The 22,987-nt window shown below is 59.5% G+C and overlaps 1 protein-coding gene across 1 annotated transcript in view; it reads right to left on the reverse strand.

Moving 5' to 3' along the window:
- Positions 1–22,987, reverse strand: part of STAB1 (stabilin 1) — a 29,642-nt gene that overhangs the window by 4,124 nt on the left and 2,531 nt on the right. The window contains 53 exon segments of the mRNA XM_017862442.1: positions 86–172; positions 256–381; positions 383–437; positions 814–878; positions 979–1,119; positions 1,502–1,648; positions 1,758–1,835; positions 2,012–2,059; positions 2,368–2,490; positions 2,744–2,818; positions 2,974–3,047; positions 3,251–3,376; positions 3,594–3,670; positions 3,772–3,817; positions 3,908–4,003; positions 4,121–4,316; positions 4,837–4,920; positions 5,297–5,353; positions 5,514–5,642; positions 5,846–5,977; positions 6,127–6,225; positions 6,359–6,520; positions 6,623–6,640; positions 7,110–7,221; positions 7,394–7,524; positions 7,709–7,756; positions 7,915–8,010; positions 8,608–8,703; positions 9,846–10,004; positions 10,117–10,210; positions 10,296–10,482; positions 10,950–11,061; positions 11,914–12,000; positions 12,251–12,346; positions 12,601–12,663; positions 13,431–13,589; positions 14,029–14,075; positions 14,078–14,108; positions 14,345–14,398; positions 14,498–14,611; positions 14,898–14,960; positions 15,136–15,276; positions 15,403–15,540; positions 15,739–15,827; positions 16,137–16,264; positions 16,382–16,512; positions 16,746–16,942; positions 17,171–17,281; positions 17,553–17,648; positions 18,052–18,121; positions 18,189–18,274; positions 18,527–18,642; positions 18,975–19,111. Of these exon segments, the coding sequence (XP_017717931.1) occupies positions 86–172; positions 256–381; positions 383–437; positions 814–878; positions 979–1,119; positions 1,502–1,648; positions 1,758–1,835; positions 2,012–2,059; positions 2,368–2,490; positions 2,744–2,818; positions 2,974–3,047; positions 3,251–3,376; positions 3,594–3,670; positions 3,772–3,817; positions 3,908–4,003; positions 4,121–4,316; positions 4,837–4,920; positions 5,297–5,353; positions 5,514–5,642; positions 5,846–5,977; positions 6,127–6,225; positions 6,359–6,520; positions 6,623–6,640; positions 7,110–7,221; positions 7,394–7,524; positions 7,709–7,756; positions 7,915–8,010; positions 8,608–8,703; positions 9,846–10,004; positions 10,117–10,210; positions 10,296–10,482; positions 10,950–11,061; positions 11,914–12,000; positions 12,251–12,346; positions 12,601–12,663; positions 13,431–13,589; positions 14,029–14,075; positions 14,078–14,108; positions 14,345–14,398; positions 14,498–14,611; positions 14,898–14,960; positions 15,136–15,276; positions 15,403–15,540; positions 15,739–15,827; positions 16,137–16,264; positions 16,382–16,512; positions 16,746–16,942; positions 17,171–17,281; positions 17,553–17,648; positions 18,052–18,121; positions 18,189–18,274; positions 18,527–18,642; positions 18,975–19,111 (5,430 nt within the window).

Here is a 22,987-nt window from a genome sequence, read left to right on the forward strand (position 1 = left end):
TGCGGGGGTCACAGGTGCACTCCAGCTCCACTGCCAGGGCCCCTGCCTCCTACTCCCCTCATCCAAGCCCTCTCCCCAGACTCACGGGCCGCGTTCGGCTGCAGGAGAAAGAGACGGGGGTCCCATGCATGGTTCGAAGTGGGCCCAGGTTGGGCAGGTCAGATGCCAAGGCCTGAGCAGGTGGAATCATGATTGGAGGTGGAGAGGCAGACTGAGCTGCAAACAGTGAGGACCAAAGTTGGAGGCTGTACCCACCTCGACATTGCGGATCATGTGGCCCCGCAGAATGGCTGCTAGCTTGTCACGGTGGTCCTCATGGTACAGCCAGGCCTGGCGATCTGGAGGCAGGGCTCGAAAGGCGGCCGGCGTCTGGTGAGGCACAGCTTGTGAAGGGCCTATGGGATGCCTCCGGTCAGCAGGGGCAGCGAGCGGGCCCCCTGGTGGGGTGGCACAAAGTGTGGCAGTCGCAGCCCCAGCAGAGACTAGTGGAGCAAAGGACCAGGGAGCTGTGCCACAGAGGAGGAAGGGGCTCCACACTCACCCACTCTCATCTGTGACCATCCCAGGCAGGAATGTGTGTGCACACATCTCAACTGTGCACACTGCTGTCAGAAATGCGGGCACACATAAGCACACCCATGTGCTCACCCTGGGGTGCTCATGCACACAGATGTGGCTTGTGCACACGTGAGTTCACACAGGCTCGCATGGGACAGTGGGCACACAGGTGGGCATGCACGCACAGGTACGCATACACACTTGCACACACTTCCACGTGCATATGTGTCCACAATGACAGGCCCACACGGGAGCAGTACCTTCAGGAGGCTGCTGAAGATCTTGTAACCGAAGCCCTGGGCAGCAGCGGTGACATTTCTCTGAGGAAAGGCTCTCATAAACAGCTAGGCCAGGCGGGAAGGGAGGATCCCAGGCCCCCAGCTGCCTGCCTTCCACCTCCCAGGCCCCTGCCTGTCATACCCTTGGGATGGGTTCATCATCCGGCTCCCAGTGCAGCGCGTCGGGGGGCAGCAGGACACGGTCGATGAAGTGCAGGATGCCATTAACGGCCTCATGGTCGCTGCTCACCACACGCGCGAAGTCATTGAGGTATATGCTGCCCTGGGGGTGGGGCACAGGGCTGATGAAGCAGATGGGTGGGGTGCTTGGAAGCTGTCAGGGCCTGAGGTGTGGGCGGAGCCTGGGTTGGGCGAGTCTTAGGATGCAGGCAGTCCCAGGTTCGGGACCAGGACAAGAGGTGGGCGGCGTCTGGGGCGGAGTCAGGGCAGGGGGCGGGACTCAGTCCTCAGAAGGACGTAAGGGCCCTGGGCAGGACAGGCCCATGGCAGTGGGCGAGGGCCGGGTCGGGGGCGGCGTCTGGGGCTGGACTCAGCTCTGTCTCCGCGAGGCGCCTCCTGGCTGGGGGAGGTGAGGGTCTTGACTACGTGGGGCCTGGGCACAGGCGCGCAGGGGCGGGGCGAGGCAGGCCAGAGCCGGGGCTCACCTCCCTCTCGCTGAAGCGCAGTGGGTGCCCCGAGAGCGCTGTGGCATACCCCTGCTCCAGCAGGTCCTCGCTCCGCAGCCGCCGGCAGCCAACCACGTGGTAGCGAAACACCAGCTGGCGATGAGCGCGAATCCGGGCCAGCTCATCCTGGGGCGGAGTCGCAAGGGGAGTGGGGTCCCTGACTGTCGCCTCAGCCCACGCAGGGCCACCACCAGAGCGCCCAGCCCTGCCCAGCGTCGCTCTGGGGGCTGCATACCTGCGACAGGTTGCTCATTAGATCTGCGTGCGGCACGAAGATGGTGAAAGGCCCATCGCCCTTGAGCTCCTTGTATTCCTGAGAGAGGCAGCAACAGCGTGAGTGGAAGGGGAGAAGCCTGAGGCCTCCATGGATCTCCTGGGGAAGACTTGGACTCAGAGAGAACAAACCAGCCAACCCCCTGACCAGACGGGAACAGAAGCCCAGAGACGGGTGGGACTTGCAGGTCACAGAGGCCCAAGCTGGCCACTCACCAGGAGGCGGAGGCTGAAGAATGAGGCATGCTTATCCCTCAGGAGCTCCTGGGGGGGCGAGGGTCAGCTCAGATTTGGGGCAGCCCCCATTCAGGGCCTGGTGCCTGTCCCAGCACCTGCAGCCCAAGGTCTAGCCAAGGCAGACATGAGGAAAGGAAAGCCGCGGGGTCTGAGTTGGGGTCAGGGCTAGTTTCATGGGTCATAGCTGGGGTCAGGCCCAGGTACAGTCAGAGGTCAGGCTCAGTGTCATGGTCAGGGCCAGGATCAGGATCAAATCGGGGCTTTGCCAAGACCACGGGTCAGGCCCATGGGGCACAGGCAAGACCAGATCAGGAGTCTGACTTGGGCATCATTACCAGGCCGACTCGGGCACGGCAGGTGAGGCCGTCCCCCACAGTGTTGGCTGTGTCGCAGGTACATGTCCTCTGGCCATCCCCTGTGCTTTTGCAGGTGGCATATGGACTGCAACCTCCATTGTTCTGAGGCAGGGACAGGAGAGGAAGGTATCAGTGGCTTCCAGGACTTCTCTATCCCACTCAGCCCTGTGAAAGAGGCCATGAAGGCCCCTGCTCAGCCCCCTAGATCCTATTTGCTACTGATCAAACTCGAGCTTCAGGGGAGCATAGCCCACCCTGCAGAGGCCCTTAGGACCCTGCTGGAGGTGAGGAGGGCTGGTTCCTGCCTCAGTCCCCTCTCCTCCTCAGTGAAGGAGGGCGGGACTAGGTGCCTGACCTTAGAGCAGGGGTCCAGGAGCTCGCAGGTCCGGATGCCATCCCCACTGTAACCCTGGCGGCAGCTGCAGGAGACCTGTCCCCAGTCTTGATCAGTGGGGCTGCTGGGAGCCAACAGCTGGCCAGCACCCTGTGTAAAAGGGTCACCCCCTCCCTGGGCCTGCCCTGAAGGGAGGCCCCATCCTGTGAGGGCATGGCATGACCCCCCGAGTCCAACCCTGCCATGCTGACCTGCTGGGGGCCAGTGGGGATGCACTCAGCATGAATGTGGCAGCCCCCGTGGTGGATGAGACAGCTGTTAATTTCTGGGGAAGAGACACTGGGATGGGGTGGCCCTTAGAGGACCCCTTCATCTGTCCTCTGTACCATCTGTCCCACCCCCCTCCTCTCCCAGCACCCCCAGTCCCCACAAGTCCCACATGCCCCTCAGCCCTTCCTAATCTGACTCAGATCACTGAAGCCAGACCCCTAGCCCCACATACAACCCAGGTTGGGGGCCTAGTCTCACCCTGGCACAGCTCCCCGTCGCCCATGTAGCCATCCTGGCAGGTACATGTCCGCTGCCCGGGTGCCACCTTGGTACAGTTGGCATGAGGGGAGCAGCCTCCATGGCCATGGGCACAGGGGTCCACCTCTAGGGGGAGATGGTCCCAAAGAGTCCTTAGGAGTAGGCATGGGGCCAGGGGCAGGACAGGAGAGGAGGGCATGAGAGAAAGGAAAAAGTCAGAGGGAAGGGTGAGTCCCAAGATGGGACAGTGAGGGGGGCTGGGCCTACAGGAAATGAAGGGGGCTCTGTGGGGACAGCCACCCCAAAAGTTCAGAGAGGGCTCTTGGCGTCCACGTGGCTGGACCTGAACAGAAGACGCCATTGCCGGAGTATCCCGCAGCACAGGCACAGGTGGAGGCTCCGGCCGAGTCCTGCACACAGCTGGGAGAGGTGGTAGTGGCTGAGCCCATGCCTGTCCAGCCGTGCCTTGACCCCCAGGCTCCCCGCCACTCACCCACCTGCCTCAGGCTGGGCCTACTCACTTGGCATTGGGGTCGCACTTCCTAGGGCACTGAGGACTGGTGATTTCTGGGGGGCAGGAGGATGACTCTGGTCATTCAGACCCAGGAACAGCCTCCTCAGTAGCCATCTGCCCCCTCCCCCTTGGGACCCACTCACTCTGGTCACAGCGGAGGCCCTGCCAGCCCACGTTACAGACACAGCTTCCATCCCCTTGCAGCCCCTCCTGGCACAGCCCATGGGCACAGTCACACACTGCAGTGGGATAAAGGAGAACAGGAGTGTCCCAGTGCCTCCATCTTGTCCCGGCTGGGGTCTCCAGGCTGCTCTCTGCTGCCAGGAAGCCCACCCCCATCCCTCCCCAGTCCTCACCTCCGGTGCAGTTGGGCCCGTAGCGGCCCAGCTCACACATCTCACAGGCCGTTCCATGGAAGCCCTCATGGCAGTGGCACTCCCCGCTGCCGAGGAACCTGTCCTGGCACTGCCCATGGCCCGAGCACACCCCCCCCAGGCCTCCTGGGCATGGCTCACACAGCGTGCCAAAGAAACCAGGACAGCAGTCTGGCACCTGTCGGTGTTGGGGGTGGAAGAGAGGGTGAGAGAGGCCTAGCAAGGTGTCGGGGGAAGGGGAACGGGGCTATCTCGGGGCCACAGAGCCACGGAGCAAAGCCCCTCAGAACCCCAGACCCAGGGACGAGCAACTCAGAGCCGAAAGAGACACAGAGATGCCTCCTAAAACCCTCCCTCTGGCAGGGTGGGGAAACTGAGGCTCAAGCAAGGAAGAGCTGCACCCAGATCCCACAGTGAGGGGCCGAGCCAGGCCCAGTTGCTGCCTCTGGGGTTTGGCTGACGGAGCCAGCTCCAGACTGCCCTTTCTTCCTCTCCCTGTCTCCACTCCCTCCCCCGGGGGAGTGGAGACAGGGACAAACAGTAACCCTCTGACCTCAGACCTCTCTCCCCTCTCCTTCTTCTGGGTTCTGGCCTCACCCTAGTCCCAGCCCAGTTTCTGCCCTTAAGATCCAAACTGGGCTCCCCCCTGGGCCCCACCCACTCCCACCTCCTTCTCTCTGGACAGGCTTGGGGCAAACCTGGATCTTCTTGGCACATGTGTAAGAGCAGCCCCGGGAGAAGGAGAAGCCAGATCGGTAGACACAGCTCTTCCTGGGTGTGTCCTGGAAATGGGGACAGGCAGGAGGGGTCAGCAGTGGCTCGGGCAGGGGCAGGGCAATGAATGGGGAGACAGACAGATGGACTACAGGTGTCAGGCAGATGAGCAGAACAGCAGAAGGGTCAGAGAGGGACCAAGACAGGCAGACCGATGGGAGAGGGCAGACAGGATCCAAGCCTCAGGCCGCAAGTCTGAGGGAGTCTCCCCTCAGTAGAACCACGCCAGCCCTCCAGGCCTCTATGGGCACGTCAGCCACCCAGTTCCCTGTGCCTGGAGGCCTGGGCCAAACAAAGCTGGGCTGGAGGGTGAGGGGATTGGGCACCTTGGAAGAAGTGAGGGCAGGCAACGCAGGGACAGAGCTACGCTAAGCCCAGTCTCACCTGCAGCTGGAAGCCCTGAGTGCAGCGGAATTTCCTGGTGCAGTTTACACATTTCTCCTAGAGGGAAAAAAGGTGGGGCATCAGGCAGTCCAGGCCTGGATCCCTGCCCTTCCTCCAGGACAGGCTGACCCATGCGCTCCTCCCCACCAGTCAGGCCAGCCAGCAGCTCCCAGCTCTGAACTCGCGTGCTGGCCTTCCTCTGGCCCCAGCCTCTCACCCTGAGGGCCTCAGCGTGGCTATGCAGGCAGCGACTTGAGCCCACCGTCAGGACCCCTGACAGGCCAATCAGCGAGCGGCCAGGGGCCTCCAGCATGGGACCTTCCAGTGGCACATGGTTCACCTCAGGCTGGGGAGAGGGATGGAGGCTGAGTCCACCCACCCACCACCCTCACCTGGCAGGGCTATAAGGTCAGGCGGTACTCCAGGGCTGGGGACTCCCTGGAGCAGAGGTTGGAGGTTGGAGGCTCACAGCTGGGGACACTCCAAACGGAAGGGATCTTCAGGGATAGGGGCCCAGGCTAGGGTCTCCTTGCTCCCTGACCCCCAAACCTGGCCACTGTGGTTGTAGAAGACGATCCAGTGGGCGGGGCCCAGGAGGGAGTTGCGGTGTCCACCCTTCCGCAAGGTTTCCATGGAGAGGGCCTCCCCCAGGACCACATGGTGCCGCACCGTGTCTGCGTCCTGGGAGAGAAGGAGAGAAGTCAGGGGACTCCAGGATAACAAGTGCCCTGGACGGCATGCCGCACCCACCGTGTCCCTTCATGGTGGGATGGGAGGCTCGCTCTCTGTGCCTTTGCCCTCCCGCCATTGCCCCAGCCCCATGGCCTCACCAGGTGGCTGCTGTTGCCCTGAGCCTCCAGGGAGCGGTTGGTGGGCACAAAGATGGTGTAGGCAGTGGCAGCCTCAATCTGGGACACCAACCTATGGCGCTAGGGATGGGGTGGAGGTCAGGGATGGGCATATTAGTTGTCAGTCCTGACACTGGGAGCCAACCAGTTCCCTCTGGACCTGGGGCACAGTGTCCCCTGAGCAGGCACGTCCCCTCTTGCCAGCCTTCCTTACCTGCAGCAACTCCCGGAAGAGGCTGAAGGCAGGCACCAAGTCCAGCTGCTGCAGCAACCCCCTGCCCCACTGGGCATCATCCCTCGGGGGGGCAGTAAGGACCTGGTCAGTAGCAAAAAAGGGGCACCTGCGTCAGCATAATCATTGGCCTTCACAGGCTGCCTGCCCGGGCTGCCTGCACACACCTCCTGCTGTACCTGGCTGGGAATGTGTAAGGACACCATGCGGTGGCCAAGGGGAGGTCCAAGCACGTCCACGCTGGACATTCTGCCACCAGACCCTCTGCGAAGGCCAGCAGCATGAGCTTAACACAGGTGGGCACAGATAGACCCTTAAAGGGTGGGGACAGGCCCCAACACCGGGCACATAGGCACCCACAGGTGGTCCGCAGGCTGGCCCATGAGCTGGGTCCTGCACAGAAGCTGCTCCCAGGAACTGACTCTGATCCTGAGTCAGACTCAGGATCCACCAGTTGGGCACACAGACTCTCCACAGGGTCCATGGTGAGAGGGGCGCTTGTGCATGTGCAGACTCAGATGGATAGACAGCCCTTACAGGCAGTCACTCCTGGCCCAGAGACTCAGTGCCGATCAGCAGTGCGTCCTGAGCACATCCTTTGAGCCCGGCTCTGGGCAGGGTGAGGGGACCCCAATCTCATCCCATGGGGCCCCTGATGTGGGACAGCCTACAGCCACTCAGGCTCCCTTCCATGCCCTCCCGTCCCCTTTTCTGCCCAGAGTTCACCACATACCCCACTAATGTTGCGAATCTCCCATCGTGTGGTGGGGTTCAGGGTGGCCACTTCCTGCCCACCCAGCCGGGCCAGCTCCTCCTCGAAGAGTGCACCCTGGAGAAAATGGGCCCTGACAGGGCACAGTTTGGGGGGGTCATGGAATCAGATTAGTGTAACTTACAGAGACCTTTGGGACTGGGCCCACCCCAAGGGGTGAGTGCCTGCCAGGCTGAGGACTCGCTAGGGAGGGGCTGAGTCCCACAAGGAAGCCCCCTCCCACAGCCTGGCAATGGCAGTCCCACCTGACCAGGCTCGGCAGCATCCTTGGCTGCAACCAGAAAGCTCGCTCCTCAGGGTTCAGCTGACGGACGGCAGCCTCGGAGGGCACTAGGGCTGTGACTTGGCGATCGGCAGGAAGCGTGATGCCGGCACTCTGCATGCACACAGAGAGTAGGGGCAGGAGGAGTGAGGAAGGCAGCCATCATCTTCAGATTCTCTGCTCTAGGCTCCAGGCCTGCCCCCAACCTCCCACTCTTGGAGATGTTATATGGCACCCCTCCAGCCAGGCAGGCCTCCTGGATTTAAACCCTCAACCCCAGCATTCTGCCCTGTCCTACCTTAAACCACTGGTAGAAGACGGAGAAGTGGGCATTTGCCTCCAGCTCCTAAGGGAAGGGAAAAGGCTGAGGTCACATGACCAAGGGCAAATTCAAGCCCTTCCCCACCACGGTTCCTGAGCAGTGCCCCTTTCCCACCTGAGGTGCCGGAGAGGGCTCCTCCCCAAGCACAGAGAAGACAGAAAACGAGTCTGAGCACCCCTTACCCAGAAGATGTCTCCATAACAGCTGAAGCCATCACCCCCAAAGCCAGGGGGGCACGTGCAGACCCGCTGACCTCCCCCCACTGCCCGGCAGGTGGCCTGGGGTGGGAGTGAGAAAGGGCCTCCATTCAGACCCAGATGGCAGCTGGGTCCCTCCCTCCCCCATCTTTCTGCCTGTCCAGCCACCCAGCCCCAGCCCCTGCCCCTTGCTCTGGAGCCACCCAGTCTGTGTTGGTAGCGCTCCTTCGGTGTGCCTAGCCCTGCTCCCCAGGATTACTGGGCATTTGACACGAGCATTACCCACACCAGGTGGATACGAGGGAGCTCAGGGCTGCGGGAGCACCCAGGAGGCCTTGTATCCTCTGGAGCCAGAGCTGAGAGCAGGAGGAGCTAGCCAGGCCCAGGTGCGGCTCGCAGAGGCAGGGGTGTGGTAGGGTGGAGCAAGGGCAGGGGACAGCAAGGAGCTCAGCACAGCCAAGGACGATGGAAGCGGGGCAGGAGTGGAACAGAGAGAGGAGGCTGGGCAGGGGCAGGTGAAGCGGGACAGGAGTGACATGGTTGGATTTGAAGTTTAGAAAGATCTTAATCCTGACAGTATACAGAGAGACACCCAGAGATGGGGAGGGAAGGAGAGAGCTGCAGCCTAGGCCCACCCCAGAAAGCCTCCCCAGGGCTCTGAGCCTTGCACTCCCTTACCAGGCCATGGCAGCCACCATTGCCTGCCCGGCAGGGGTCGATGGGGCTGCACTGGTAGCCGTCCCCGGCAAAGCCCAGCTTGCAGGTACATCGGCTCTGGAGAGGTTAGGAACAGACGGCCTTGTCTCATGATGAGCATCCAACCCTTTCTTCCTCCATTACTTGGCTCTCTCTGGGCACTGCCCCCAGGGAGGCCTGTCCAGAGCCCAGAGGAACTTCTCCCAGCCCTACTCTCGGAGATCTGTGCTCCAGATGGGGAGACAGAGGCCCTAAGGGGAGACTGGCTCTCAGGATGAGTCCACGGAGGTGAGAGCATTAGCAGAGAAGTGTCCGTGGAGACTTGGTGCCCCTACACTTGGAGCCTGGGACCCTGCCAGGGCCATTGAGGCTAACAGTTTGTGGCAAGTGGGTAGGCATCTGCCAAGGCCAGCCCCAGGATAGTGGCTCAGATCCCACCTCCACCCCTGTCACTCTACTCAGCTGCTCTGGTCCCCCAACCAAATGCCAGTGCCCCTGGGCTTGTCTACATTGCAGGTGAGTGACTGGTGAGACCCCTCAGATCTCAGGTGCCCTTGTTTGCACGTTGGGGGCATCTCACTGGTGCATTCAACACCTCTGTTCTGAATTAAGGCCCTAATGGGGTTTGGAGCTCCAGCTGTTACACCTGTCAGTTCTTACTGCTAAGGCCCCACGTGCTGGTGCCCAGAGGCCACCTTGGAGTTGGGAGAACAGGGAGCCCCACAGGCCTGGCCATGCAGAGGCTGACCCTGACCAGCCAGGCCTGGCCTCCCACTTGGCACGTTAGACAGTCTTCAATGCCTGGCTGAACACTGGTTCACCAGTCCTGAAATGCTCTGCATGGAAGGCTCCAGGTTCTAAGCTCCGGTGACTAGATTCAGACACTGCAAAGTTCTGGGGCTGGATTTCCATGAGGCTAAAGTTTTGGGGAGGTCACTCCCATGGGCAGGGGCTCTTCCTGCTTTGCTCAGTGTCGTATTCCCTATGTTTAGAACAGGGACTAGCATGGAACAAGTGCCTGATAACACCTGGGAAAGTAATGAGCGGATGGATGAAGGAGCAAATCCCAGATGCCACTACTCAGCATGTCAGCACTGGGTTCTCATCTGCACCTGAGGTTCCAGACCCTGAGCACCTGACTCTGCATTCCAGGAGTCAGATGGGGCAGGGAGAGAGTCCCCCGGAACCAAGGCTCCCACCCCTTCTCTGCTGCACCTCACCTGCCCGGGGCCCACATAGCTGCAGAGGGCATCGGCGTGGCAGCCACCTCTCACGTCCAGCTCACACTCATCAATAGCCACACAGACGCGGCCATCCCCACTCCAGCCTTTGTGGCATGTGCAGTGGTGGGTGCCCAGGGACCCAGGGACACACTCAGCCTATGAGAGCCATGACAAATAACTCAGGGACACAGGAACGTAGGCAGAGGGCTAGGGCATCCCACCTCCTGCCTCCAGGTCAGAACTCCAGGGAAGGAGCAAGGGGACTGACATTCTCTGAGCAGCCGCCACGGTCCGGGTGGGAGCAGGGATTGCTGGGTGTGCAGGAGAAGCCATCACCCTCAAAGCCATCAAGACAGCGACATCTGGGGGTGGGTGAAGGAGGAGGCGCCAGTGAGCCTCAGGTGTGAAAGGTCACAGGTGGAGCAGACAGAAGATGTGAGTCCTCACCTGGCAACACCCTCCTGGCTAACACAGCGGGCATGCAGGTGGCAGTGCTGGGCCAGCCCTGTGGGCCCACAGTCTCCCATGGACTCGTTGCAGAACCGGCCGCTGAAGCCGGGGGCACACGTGCCCTGCTGGCACACCCCCCCACTGCCTGGGCGGTTGTCGCAGAGACCATGGACACAGCCGCAGTCTGTAGGGAGTAGATGGGAGCAGGGAAACTGAGAAGCAGGAGGCAGGGCTGGCTGGGAGCCAGGATGGATTTGGGGGATATAGGGAGTGGGGCAGCCAGTACAGATTTGACTTCAGGGAGGAAAAAATCAGAGGTTATCTCAGACTCAATGGGCAGGCAGATGAAATGTGAGGGGGGCATTCTGAGCTTTCAATTATCCCATTCTAGTTGCCCTGATCCCAACACCACCATCAGGAAGTTCTTCAGTGTGTCTGGCCTAAGTCCCACATATTTTAAATTAAGCCACAGTTCCCTTCCTGGCATGGGTGAAGCAGACAGCATCTCCCTTCTGTTCTCAAATCTTCCTCCACTCCCCGTGGCCTTCATCCCTCCTCCTGGGGCTTCATTTCCCTTCTTGAGACCCCCAGATCCATTTCTAACCAGACCTTTTTTCTCCCTAGGAGATGGCCTGAGCCAGGACGACCCACCTTCCTGGCACTGATCTCCATGCTTGTTTGGGTTGGAGCAGATGTGGCAGGCGATGCCCTTGTAGTCTGGGAAGCAGAGGCAGGCCCCGTTGCCCTGGATCCCATCACTGCACTACAGAGTGAGCAGGAGGCAGGATCAGTCATGGGAAAGGGACTCTACATCCCTTCTCCTAACACCCCCTCCTTTCATGGGCTGGCTCTGAGCTCTTGCTACCCATGAGAGCTCATCCTGGAAGGGATCTTCAAAATCACTGATGCCACCAAAGACCTATCCCCTAAAAGGCACCTGGCCCTGGAGGTTTTATGAGTGACATTTGCTCAATTCAGAAACACATAACTCCTGTGTTCTATAGCCAGGTGCTAAAGTAACCCTGATATTACAAAGTGGTAAAAACAGAACACAAAAGAAAACTACTGCCAAGTAGTCTTTTAGGAAATAAATGCCAAAAAAAATCTATCTTATCTATTATTATTATTATTTTATTTTTTTTTTTTTTTTTGAGATGGAATCTCACTCTGTTGCCCAGGCTAGAGTGCAATGGAGCGATCTTGGCTCACTGCAACCTCTGCCTCCCAGGTTCAAGTGATTTTCCTGCCTCAGCCTCCTGAGTAGCTGGGATTGTGGATGTGTGCCATGACACCAGGCTAATTTTTGTATTTTTAGTAGAGACAGGGTTTTGCCATGTTGACCAGGCTGGTCTTGAACTCCTGACCTCAAGTGATCCACCTGCCTCAGCCTCCCAATGTGCTGGGATTACAGGTGTGAGCCATTGTACCCGGCCTCTCTAATTATTTTTAATTAAAATATGAGAAATAATTTGATCCAACTTTCCATTGCCTGGATGTGAGGACCCCAAGGCCAGAGAGTGGCAGGCTTGGCCCAGACACACAGCAAGTCACTGGCCAACTGGTGAAGGAGTCCCTGTCTTCCCCATACCTCACCCCAGGAGAGGACGGGACTCACATTGCCTTTGCCATAGCAGGGGTTGGAGAAGCCCCCAGGACACTGTGTGCAGTCAGGCCCGAAAAAACCTTTGCAGCAGCCTTGTTCCTGTAAGAGACAGAGCAGGTCCAAGAGACCATCTGGGGCCAGAGTAAACCTCCCTGCCCAGGCTGCCTCTGCTCCCTGGCCCCATCTCCAGAGTGAGGGAGTGGATAAGGTTTCTCTGGGACCCTTTTTCCACCGTTAGGCTGTAGTGCTTCCTCTGAGGAAGGTAGCCCACTCAGCCCCAGCTTGGGGGCCCCCAAGGAGCAACAGGTGCCCAGGTGACCTGGGAGAGGGCACCCATGCCCTTGCTCACCGTGACGGTTTGGTTGCAGTAACTGGCACAGCCCTTCTTTAGCACATTGAGCCCAGTTGGGTCATGGATGTAGACACACTCCTTGGGGAAGATGTCCTGGGTGGGCCATGCAAAGCCAGTCAGCGGGTGTGGGTTCTGGGTTAGCCCCTTTGCTAGGCAGCCCTGGTCAAGGGACCTCTGCCCCCTGGGTCCAGAACTCCCACCCTGGTCCAGTGGGGCTGTGAAGCACTGAGCCTCCAGGTCGGATCTAGCCTCCCAGCCTCTGCTTCCCCCTCCCACCCCTGTGACCCAGGGCAGAAACCTCAACAGGCAGTCAGGAGGCCCTGAGGGCTGGGCCAAGGGGTGCTCACCAGTTTCACACTGTTGTGGGGACACATGCTGGTGTTCAGGGCTTGGCAGTCCACACAGGAGCCCTGGGTAGGGCAGGGGCGGGATGGGGAGAGGGGTTAGTCATCGTTTATTTACTCGGCAAACCCAGAGAAGGGAACATTGAGTGGGGATTAGGGGATGAGAAGAGCCAACCACAGGAAGTCCAGCACTGGTGTTCTAGGCAGGGGAGAGCAGGGGCAGAGGCCCTGAGCCGGGCAGAGCTAGAGTCTCTGGAAAACAGCAGAGAGGCCAGAGGCAGGCACAGAGTGAGTGAAAAGGGATGAAGTGGTGGAGGATGCAAGAGTTATCTCAGGCCAGGCACAGTGGCTTACACCTGTAATCCCAGCACTTTGGGAGGCCAAGGTGGGAGGATCACCTGAGGTCAGAGGTTCAAGACCAGCCTGGCCAACATGGTGAAACCTCATCTCTACTAAAAATACAAAAATTAGCCAGGCATGGTGAGTGCCTGTAATCCCAGCTGCTCGGAAGACTGAGGCAGGAGAATCACTTGAACCCAGGAGGCAGAGGCCACAGTGAGTTGGGATTGTGCCACTGCACTCCAGCCTAGGCAACAGAGCAAGACCCTACTTCAAAAAAAAAAAAAAAAAAAAAAAATCTCAAGGATGGAATCATAGTCCTGGTGAGGGTGAGTGTGGGGGAAGCACAGGTGGGTCCTTGGGAGTCTCCCACAGGGCCTCAGAGCCGGCGTCAGCCCAGCCCTGACTTGACACCTCTGCCTGGGAAAAGGATCGCTGCTCCAGCGCTGACGAGGGTTAGTGAGCAGGGTCCTGGCTGTGCAGGCGAGGCTCACCGCCACGATCTTGTGCTGCTCCTCGCTGCAGTGCTTGGGCAGGATGGGCAGGATGGTCGGGGGCAGCAGGATGCCGTCCAGCATGTGGATCACGCCATTGGCGGCCAGCACGTCTACCCTCTGCAGTGGGACTCCCTCGGGTCCCAGCAGGATGCGCCCCTGCGGCAGAGACCCACTGCCAACCCCCAGCCTGGCTGACCTTGGCCCAGTGGGGCTGCCCGCCTCTACCCCTGCAGCCCAGTTAGAGCAGACAGGCAGCTCAGTGAGATACTGAAGTCCCCGCCTGCCACGCCAGCCGCCTCTCCCTCAGCTCTGGCCAACGACACTGCTCCAACCTCCGGACCCTTACTCACATGGCTTCTGCCACATGGGGCAACCCTACTGTGTGCTCCACACTCCTCTTTGGAGTACTCCCCCTTCACCCTCACTGGGCTCCAGCAAAGGAATTTGATCTCTGCCTGCTTCCTTCCCCATGACCCCACCAGGGCCTAGCAGTGTCCTGCCCACCACGGGACTCGGAGCACACAAGGCTGAGAGGCCAAGTGGGCAGCTGGTCACTGCCAGTCACACCATCCGCCCAGGTGCCCATGCACCTCACCTCCTCAGAGATGTTCACAGCCAGGACCTGGTTCGCCATGGTGGATCCGACCTTTGGAGAATGAGCTTCTCCACAGTCAGCTGGGGCAGAGGGACCAGTGTGGCTTTAGGCTGGGCTCTGCACACCCTTGGGGCCCATGCCCAGTCCTGCCCAGGAGGCTCAAAGCCACTCCCTTGGTCCCCAGGCTCTGTGCTATAGCAGAACAGATGCGAAGGGAGGAGAGATGGAGAAGAGATGGGGCCTCGGGGAAGTCCAGAACCTGCAGGCAGCCCTACTGGGTGCAAGCTGGCCACCCCCCAGAGAAAAGACCTTGCACCTGGCCATGGTTGTAGATATGGTACCGCACCAACTCCTGCAGTTTAGAGAGACCCTGGCAGGGGAGAGAGGGTTTGGCTCCTGGAGGACCTGTGGGGGAGTGTGGAGGTCCTGGTGCCCCCATACCTGCAGCCCCTTCTCCCGCTGAGCTTACCGCTGTGAAGAGGTAGATCAGGCGGCCGTCACGCAAGCTGTCCACAGCCTCATTGCTTGGCGCAAAGACTGTGAAGGGCCCAGGTCCGTCCAGGATGGAGGGCAGCCCACAGTTCTGTGGCAGTGCAAGGGAGGCTCAGGGGGCTGCATGGCCAGCCTCCACCTCTGAGTCCTGCCTGGGCCCTGCCACCTTTGGCCTGCAGAAAACTCCCACTGAGTAAGTAGGAGACATGGGCAATGGGTCCATGCTACCACAGAAGCTCAGGCTTGAGGATGGGGGCATGGGCAGAGGCCATGCTACTTCAGAACCCCAGGTCACTGTAGGGCAGAATCTGGGATAATGAGTCCTGGCCCAGAAGCCCAGAAGCCCACATGAGCTAGGGCCCCTCCCCTGAGCTTACCTCCAGGATGGTTTCAAAGCGGCTGAAGGCCTCGGTAGAGGCGAGGATCTGACCAATAGTTCTCTGTAAGGAGGGATGAGTGTGAGGGCCCCAGGGAAGGGGGCGAGGCTGCTTCAGCCCTGGGGGAGAAGCTATGCTCCAGTCCTGAGCAGAATGGCTCCTGGCCACTCACTGCTCTCTGCAGGGGTCTGAGGTCACCCAGCATCACAGGGGAGGGGAAGGGAAGATGCTGGCTCACCTTGGGATCCCCAGGGGTCCCAGAGGGGGGCTGCCACCGCAGACCAGTGACCACGTGGAAGACACCATTGGCTGCTATGTTGTTGGCCTTGTAGATGTTGAACGTCTGCTGGGGCTGGTCTTTGTACTTGTAGGAGTATTTCTGGTGAGACACAAGAGATCTGGCCAGATCCCATATGCCAGCCCCCTGTCCCGAGGCTCCCTCCCACCTGCACACCCTTGCCAGGCTGTGACTCCTCTTGTTCCCAGGCTGAGGCTTCTCCCTCACCGTGAATTGGTTGAAGGTGACGGTTATCTCCTGCCCGGCCAGCGTCCACCACCTTCGTGTTTGTTGGGTCCTTGTGTCCTCCAGGATGTGCTGCCCTGCAATGATGTGCTGTCTGCAGAGCTGCTGGGCAAGGGATGCCTGCACACACAAGGCAGGGAGCCAAGTGAGCGGTGGGGAGGGCAGTCTTCTTCACGCCACCCCTACCCAAGCAATGGAGGGGACAGGATGCCTCCCAGGCCCTGATGCCTTCCAGGTTCTCAGGCCCTGAAGACTGGGGCCGCATCCAGGGGAGGAGGTGAGGGCCGGTGGCCAGCTCCGCCATGGGGAGGGGCTTACATTCATGGTCCTGGAGGAGAAGGAGGAGATGGATGGCACCAGCACGGTGAACGGGCCTGCTGTGGTGAGGATCTCCCGGCAGCCTTGGTCTGCGGGGGTAGGGCGAGGGAGTATCAGAAGGGAGTTGGGAAGACCCGGGGTGTCTCAGGAGACCCTCGGGCATCAGTCTTGGTGTGAGGGAGTTGGGGTGGGGGTATTTGGCCTAGATGTAGGATAGATGGGGGCCTCAAGGTTGGAGAGCAGCTCCCACTCCCTGCGTGCACCCCCCACAGTTCGCTGTTTGTTCCCACAGCTCTGGGGCAGAGAAACCAGAATCTGCAGAGGCAGCCCCTCCCTCCCTGCGAGCTGTGCTGTGGGTGAGGGGTGGGGGTCATGGGCAAGCAGTGGGGGTCACACACCCATCATGGCCACGGCGACCCTCAGCTGCAGGAACACCCGGCCTGTCTGAGTGGCCTTTTGCACCTCGTGGAGCAGGTGTCCGTAGCAGGCACGCCCATCCCCCACCTCGCTCTCCCTGCACACACAGCTGGGGGCCCAGGGAGAGCCAGTCAGGGTGGAGGCTGCGGCCCCTGCACCCGACGCATCCCCAAAGTGGGCATGCTTGCCCAACCCACTGTCTCTGCTCCAAGGCCCCTGTGCTTACCTGGTCTTCCCATCAGCGGTCGCCTTGCAGGTGGCAGACCGGTCACAGGAGAAGGGGGAGCAGAAGGGGAAGCAGCCCGCAGAGGCATTGTTGTTGATGCTGATCAGGCCTGGCCGGCAGGTGCAGAAGGCCTGGCCCCCGACAGGGTGGGAGGGGAACATCACGTCCAACCCCAAGAACCACTGGTGCCTGCCCTACCCACAGAGCCCTGCTCAGCCCCTCCCCAGAGAGGACCATTATCCTCCCCCCATTTTACAAATGGGGAAACCGAGGCTACAAGAAGACCTGTGACTTGCCCAGGGTCCCACAGCCAGTGTGAGCGGGTGCACTGTGAGGGCAGTTCTGGCCTGGGACCCTGGCTCACCTGGCCCGGCTTCTGGTACACACACAAGGTAGAGTTGCTGGGGCAGCCACCAAGGTTGTCAGTGCATGGGTCCTTGGGCAGACACACCATCCCATCGCCATGGTAGTTCTCGGGGCAGTGACACTGAGCCTGCCCCTTGGGGCTCACCGAGCACTGGGCCAGCGGTGAACAGGGTGATGGCCAGCAGGGGTTGGGGGCTGCCAGGGCAGAGAGAGAGCCCAAGTAAGCCAAGCACCCAGGAGCCCTGTCTCCACCACAGCTTTCACCAGGAAGGCCGGGGCCAGCAGGTTGACCTAGGCCTTGAGAATAGGCTCCCCTTAGGGATGGCTCTCCCTGCTGTATGTTGCACTTGCTGGGTTAAAGGATGCTCTCCCAGCCCCTGCCCACCCTGAGCTGAAGTCCCTGGCCTCTGAGTCCAGGCTCACCTCGGCATTCACTGCCCTGCTGCGTGTAGCCGGGCAGGCACCTGCAGCTGGGGGCCTCTGCGGAGCACTGGGTGTTTTGGGGACAGCGCAGCTCCTGGCAGATGGGCAGCTCTGAGCAGAGTGGGAAGAGCACGGATGAGCCCAAGTCCAGGCTGGGGAGGAACACAGGGGCAAAGGGGCCCTGCCTGTTCTCTGTGACTCAGAGCAGGGCCCTGCCCTTGCTGGACCTCTGGACAGTGGAAGTCTCAGATGACACCCCTTCCCCAACTAGGCTCCAGGCAGAGGTCCTGCTGAGGTTCAGGCCCCATCCTCACCCAGTCGGCCTCTTTTGCTCTGGCCACAGGGACCTGCTGCCCTAGGCTGTCCCAGTGGCACTGCTCACCTTGATCACAGTGGGGGCCAGTGTACCCAGCAAAGCACAGGCAGCTTCCATCCCCACGTGGCCCATGGTTGCACACGCCGTGCACACAGCTGCACACTGGGAGGGATACACAGAGACAGATGGGATCCCAGCCTCTCCTAGGCACACACCGGGACGTTGGGTCCCTGCTTTCTGTATTTTCAGAACTCAGCTCGGGCAGGTACAACCTTAAGAGTACAGAGCTGTGGTGCAGGAACACAGGGGTGGTGGGAGCCCACAGAAGGCACTGACCCGGCCTGGGGCTCACCGAGGGCTTCCTGGAGAAGGCTCCTCAGGGGAGTAGCATGTGCAAAGGGCTGGAGGTGTGATAAAACAAAGCACATGTTCCTGAAAGGGGTGTGCACATGTGAGGGGCTGGGACAGAGGCTGAAGCGACAGGTGGGAGCTGGTTGTAGGGACTGTATCCGCGTGGGCCCCCAGGTGGACACTGACCCTGCCCTCTTGCCTTGTAAGCACTCACCCGATTGGCAGTCAGGCCCAAACCGGTTGGGGTCTTGGCACTCCTGGCAGGCTGAGCCGCGGAAGTTTTCCTGGTGGTGGATGCACCAAGTCAGCGTGGCCCCTCTTAGCCTCTACCCTACCCTGGCCAGCCCTTACCTGGCACACGCAGGTCCCATTCCTGTCCATGCCATCCAAGCAGGTCCCGTGGCCATTGCATGGGGTCTCAGCGCCCCCAGGGCATTCTGTGAACCCCCACAGAACTCAGCTCTATGCCCAGAACCCTCCGCTTACCCTGATCCCAGCAGCTCTGGCCAACCCCAGACTTGGCCCCTCCCCCAGGGCAGCAAGAGCGAGGGGGCCGAGCCTTGGAGGCGCTCGGTGAGTGTTCATTAAATGAACATGTTGAAGGGGAATGCAGGTGGCTCCTGCAGAGGGCTTGCCCAGAGCTGGGGCTGGGTGTGAGGAGCGAGGTGGGATCCCACTTTCTCCCATACCATAGCACCGGGAACCCCAGTAGCCAGGGCAGCAGGCCTTCTGCACCACTTGCTTCCGGCACTTCCGTCTGCAGCCGCTCATGGACACCATAGAGCCCCCCAGCTGTACTTCGTAGCTGGGGGCAGAGGGTGGGCAGGGTGACGGAAAAGGCTCCCACGCACAGCCCCCACCCAACCTCCCCATATTGGCTTCTGGGGCTCCCACCCACCTCCCCGCTCTGACTGGCCCAGATGAGCACAGGGCCTAGCACATAGCAGGTGCCCCATAAACCCCTGCTGCCCCTGGCCTTTACCCCTTCCTCCCCGCCTGTCTCTGCCACCCAGGAGGGGCCACAGGGGCATAGATAAGTGAGTGCTTCTCCTCATTTTGTGGGCCTGTCAAGCTCCCCCAGACCCTGCCACCCCACAGGACGCTCCTGGACACAGGCAAGGATGGGGTGGCCCGCACCGGCAGTCCTGGGTTATCTGATCTGGGAGCTCCCGAAGCCAGCCTGAGGGACACGTCTGCTTCTTGATGGCTGCGCACGAGGTGCAGGGTACATGAGTGACAAACGTGGTTTTCACATCACAGCCTTTGAACAGCACCTGGGCCACAGGCAAGGTGTGGTCAGGGGCCTGGATCCCACACCCAGCCCGACCCTGTCCTCAGTGCTATAAGGCCTCACACTCCTCCAGCCACCACCTCCCATCTGCTCAGTGGGAACGCAGTGCTGATGGGGAAAGCCCTGTGAAAGCTGTCTGTTACAAGTTGTTAATGTCATAGCGAGTCCTTATGTGCCTGGCCCAGAAGGCTGTGAGTCCACACCCTCTGACACTAGAGAATCTAGCCACATTGTTCCCCCAGCCCATTTCAGGTGAGGAAACTGAAGCCCAGAATATGGCCATGGCCCAGTCTCATCCAGGAACAGGGTGTGAACCAGGGACTAGAACCTGGACTCCCAGCCTAGTGCTCACTTTCGCCTTTTGTTTAAAGATAAAGAAACAATAAATGACAAAGCTGATGCTGTCTTGGAAGGACATGGTGACTCCATCCTCAACTCATGGGCACAGGCACGATGCTGGTTCCAGCCATGCACCTTGGGGCTGGACCTCCAGCCACCACTCTGCTCTGAGCACTTTCCCACGTTGCTACCAAATGACCCTCTCTAACCAAGCGCAAGGGTTTTCTCCACTGCCCAGAGGTCAGAGACTAAGGGCTCCGGCCCTGGGAGGCTGGGCTCACATGAACAGCTGTGTGCAGGGGCTCTGGTCTGCATGTGTTTGGGCTGGGCAGTCCCAGGGGACAACGGGCCATGCCAGCCTCTAAGGAAACCCAGGGCATCCTGGCTGGGGCCCCAGATGGCTTCCTGAGGGAGGTGATCATTGACTTGGGACCTGAAGGATGCATGAGAGTTGGTCAAGGACAGTGCTCCTGGCCTAGGGGACAGCAGAAGCAAAGGCCGGGAGCAGAAAGAAGTAAAAACAAATGTGTGACAAGGCAGGCAGTGGCCTGAGGGGAGGCTGAAGAGGGGCTGGCAGCTGGCATGCAGGAGCTCCGTAAACCTGCACGCCACGTTGCCTAGGTGAGGCAGAGTCCAGGGCAACCCCATGACTCAGTTTATGGTTTTTTGTTTGTCTTTGAGAAAGGGTCTCACTCTGTTGCCCTGGCTGGAGTGTAGTGGTGTGACCATAGCTCACTGTAATCTTGAACTCCTGGGCTCAGGCGATCCTCCTGCCTCAGCCTCGCAAGTAGCTGGGACTACAGGCATGTGCCACTGTGCCTGGCCAGTTTGTTTTAAATTGGCCCTCTGGCTGCTGCCTGGGGAATAGAGCTGTGGGGGTAGGTGTAGGTGGGAAAGAGGTCATCATCACCTGCAGGTGGCCTGGGCCAAGGCAGGGATGGTGGAAATGGATTGGGAGATATTTGAGAGGGCTTGGGGTGATAAGATGAATTGGAAGAAGGTCTCAGCAACTGGGTGGGGTATGGAAGATGTGAGGAGTCCAGCCTGCCACCACGGCATGGGCACAAGGATGCTGACAAAAGCCCCAGGCCTGGAGTCCCATTCACTGGCCTGCCATAGCTCCTGGAAGTCCACCAGCCTTCTACGGCAACAAAGTCCCAGTAACCTTCAGCACTGAACCCAGGAGGCATGAAGCTAAACTCCCAGTTCTAGTGGGAGGAAGGTGCATAGGGAAGGGCATAGAGTGGAGGGGAGGTGTTTGGGAGGCTTAGGGCATGGCCCGGAGAAGCAGAGATGTTCTCATCTTGAAAAACGCTGACCACACTGTGGTCCAAAAGGAGTGACCCCAGAACATCCCTTTCCTGGAATAATTAACAGATGTGTGGCTTCTCAAAGCAAGAGAAAAGGAGAAATGGTGCCCCTGACACTTAATTATGGCAAATGCCAGGGCCCCAGAGCCTCTGTGCTACCGTGATTTGGCCTTTTCCGCTCATGCCTCTGCGGTCTGCAAACAGGGAAGTTGCTCAGAGCAGCCTGTGTTGAGTGGCGGAGCTGGGATGTTGTGGTCTCGTTCCCCGTCCTGAGGCTTGCCTTTGCTGAGCCAGGGAGAGACTAGGAAATTGGGTAACTTGAGGGCTGAGCAGCTGCTGGCTCAGGGCAGAGGCTTGGCAGGAGATAGGCTCCCCTCAAAGCCACCTGGCCAGCTGAGCAAAGCTGCCAGTGCGGTCACCATTCTGGCTGTGGACCAGCTCTTGGAGGAATGGTGGTCAGCTCTGGATAAGGGCTCAGGCTGAATAAGACTGTGCTGGTCGCACTCTGAGACAGTCAGGGCTAGATGGAGTTAGGGCCCAGAAGGAAGCGGGAGCTTTGGGGCCTGGTGTGGACACTTGCTCACAGGACCTGGGTGTTTGTAAACATGTGTAAAATGCTGATGAAGGGTAAGCTGGCTGCCACATCAGTGCTTCTCCAAGACCACAGCCGAGGGGCCCTGCCTCCGCCCCATGGTCTGGAAGGAGCATCGGCGGTCTGAGCCCACATCTTGCCGTTGGTCCAGCTGGGTGGAGTGAGGCTGGATCAGGGCCTGGGTGCTGAGTCAGATTCCCTCCTTCCTGGGGGCACCTCGGGACTAAGCCAGAGCGGGTGCTGTCTCCCCCCACCCCACACCCCCCGCAGACCTGATTTTGCAATGTCTGCTTCCCACAGAGCTGCTGCTAGGGGAAGTTGAGGAGACACGAAGTGTGAAGTCTTTGGTGAGAAGGTGGATGAAATTCTCCCAAGCTGGGACCTGGCTCATGGGGACTTTTTAAGGCTGAGAGCCCAGAATCCAAGCCCTGTCAGAGAGGAAGGAACCCCAAACTGCTTCCCCCTACCTTCGGTCAGATCAGGGAGGGCGCAGGGCTGGGTTCTGGACCGTGCTCCTCTCCCACCACAGGTTCCACTGCACACGCCTAGCCACGTGCCCTCAGTGAAAAGCTGCTGAATGGGCAAGTGGTAAGGGCCTTCCTGGAAAGCCTTTCTGCCTTGCTGCCCAAATTCATCTGCACTCCAGTCCTGTTGCTGCCCTTACTGAACAGGTGACCCGGGACATCCCTTCCCCTCAGAGCTTCCACTCCTAATACAGTTGTTCCTTGGTGTCTGTGGGGGACTGGTTCCAGGACCCTCCTCAGATACCAAAATCCACAGATGCACAAGTCCCTGATAGAAAATGGAATTGAGGCTGGGAGTGGTGGCTCACATCTGTAATCCCAGCACTTTGGGAGGCTGTTAAGAGGGTAGATCACCTGAGATCGGGAGTTCGAGACCAGCCTGGCTAACATGGAGAAACTCCGTCTCTAATAAAAACACAAAAATTAGCCGGGTGTGGTGGTGTGTGCCTGTAATCCCAGCTACTTGGGAGGCTGAGGCAGGAGAATCACTTGAATCTGGGAGGCGGAGGTTGCAGTGAGCTGAGATTGCACCACTGCACTCCAGCCTGGGCGACAGAGCGAGACACCATCTCAAAAAAAAAAAAAAGGCATCAAATTCACATATACTGTATGCACATCCTCTCGTATACCTTAAGTCATCCTTAGATAACTTATAATACCGAATACAATGTAAATGCTATGTACATAGAAAACTCTGAACATGGGGCTGGGTGTGGTGGCTCACACCCGTAATCCCAGCACTTTGGGAGGCTGAGGCAGGTGGATTACCTGAGGTCTGGAGTTAGAGACCAGCCTGGCCAACATGGCGAAACCCCGTCTCTACTAAAAATTCAAAAATTACCTGGGTGTGGTGGCAGACACCTGTAATCCCAGCTACTTGGGAGGCTGAGGCAGGAGAATCGCCTGAACCTGGGAGGCAGAGGTTGCAGTGAGCCGAGATTGAACTACTGCCCTCCAACCTGGGCAACAGAGTGAGACTCCATCTCAAAAAAAAAAAAGTCTGAACATGTTCAGTAGATATGCCACATTTTTTTCCTGAATATTTTCCTTTTTTTTTTTTTTGAGATGGAGTCTCACTCTGTCACGCAGGCTGG

This window comes from Rhinopithecus bieti, unplaced genomic scaffold (assembly GCF_001698545.2).
Source record: "Rhinopithecus bieti isolate Rb0 unplaced genomic scaffold, ASM169854v2 scaffold_64314, whole genome shotgun sequence".
Classification (NCBI taxonomy): domain Eukaryota; kingdom Metazoa; phylum Chordata; class Mammalia; order Primates; family Cercopithecidae; genus Rhinopithecus; species Rhinopithecus bieti.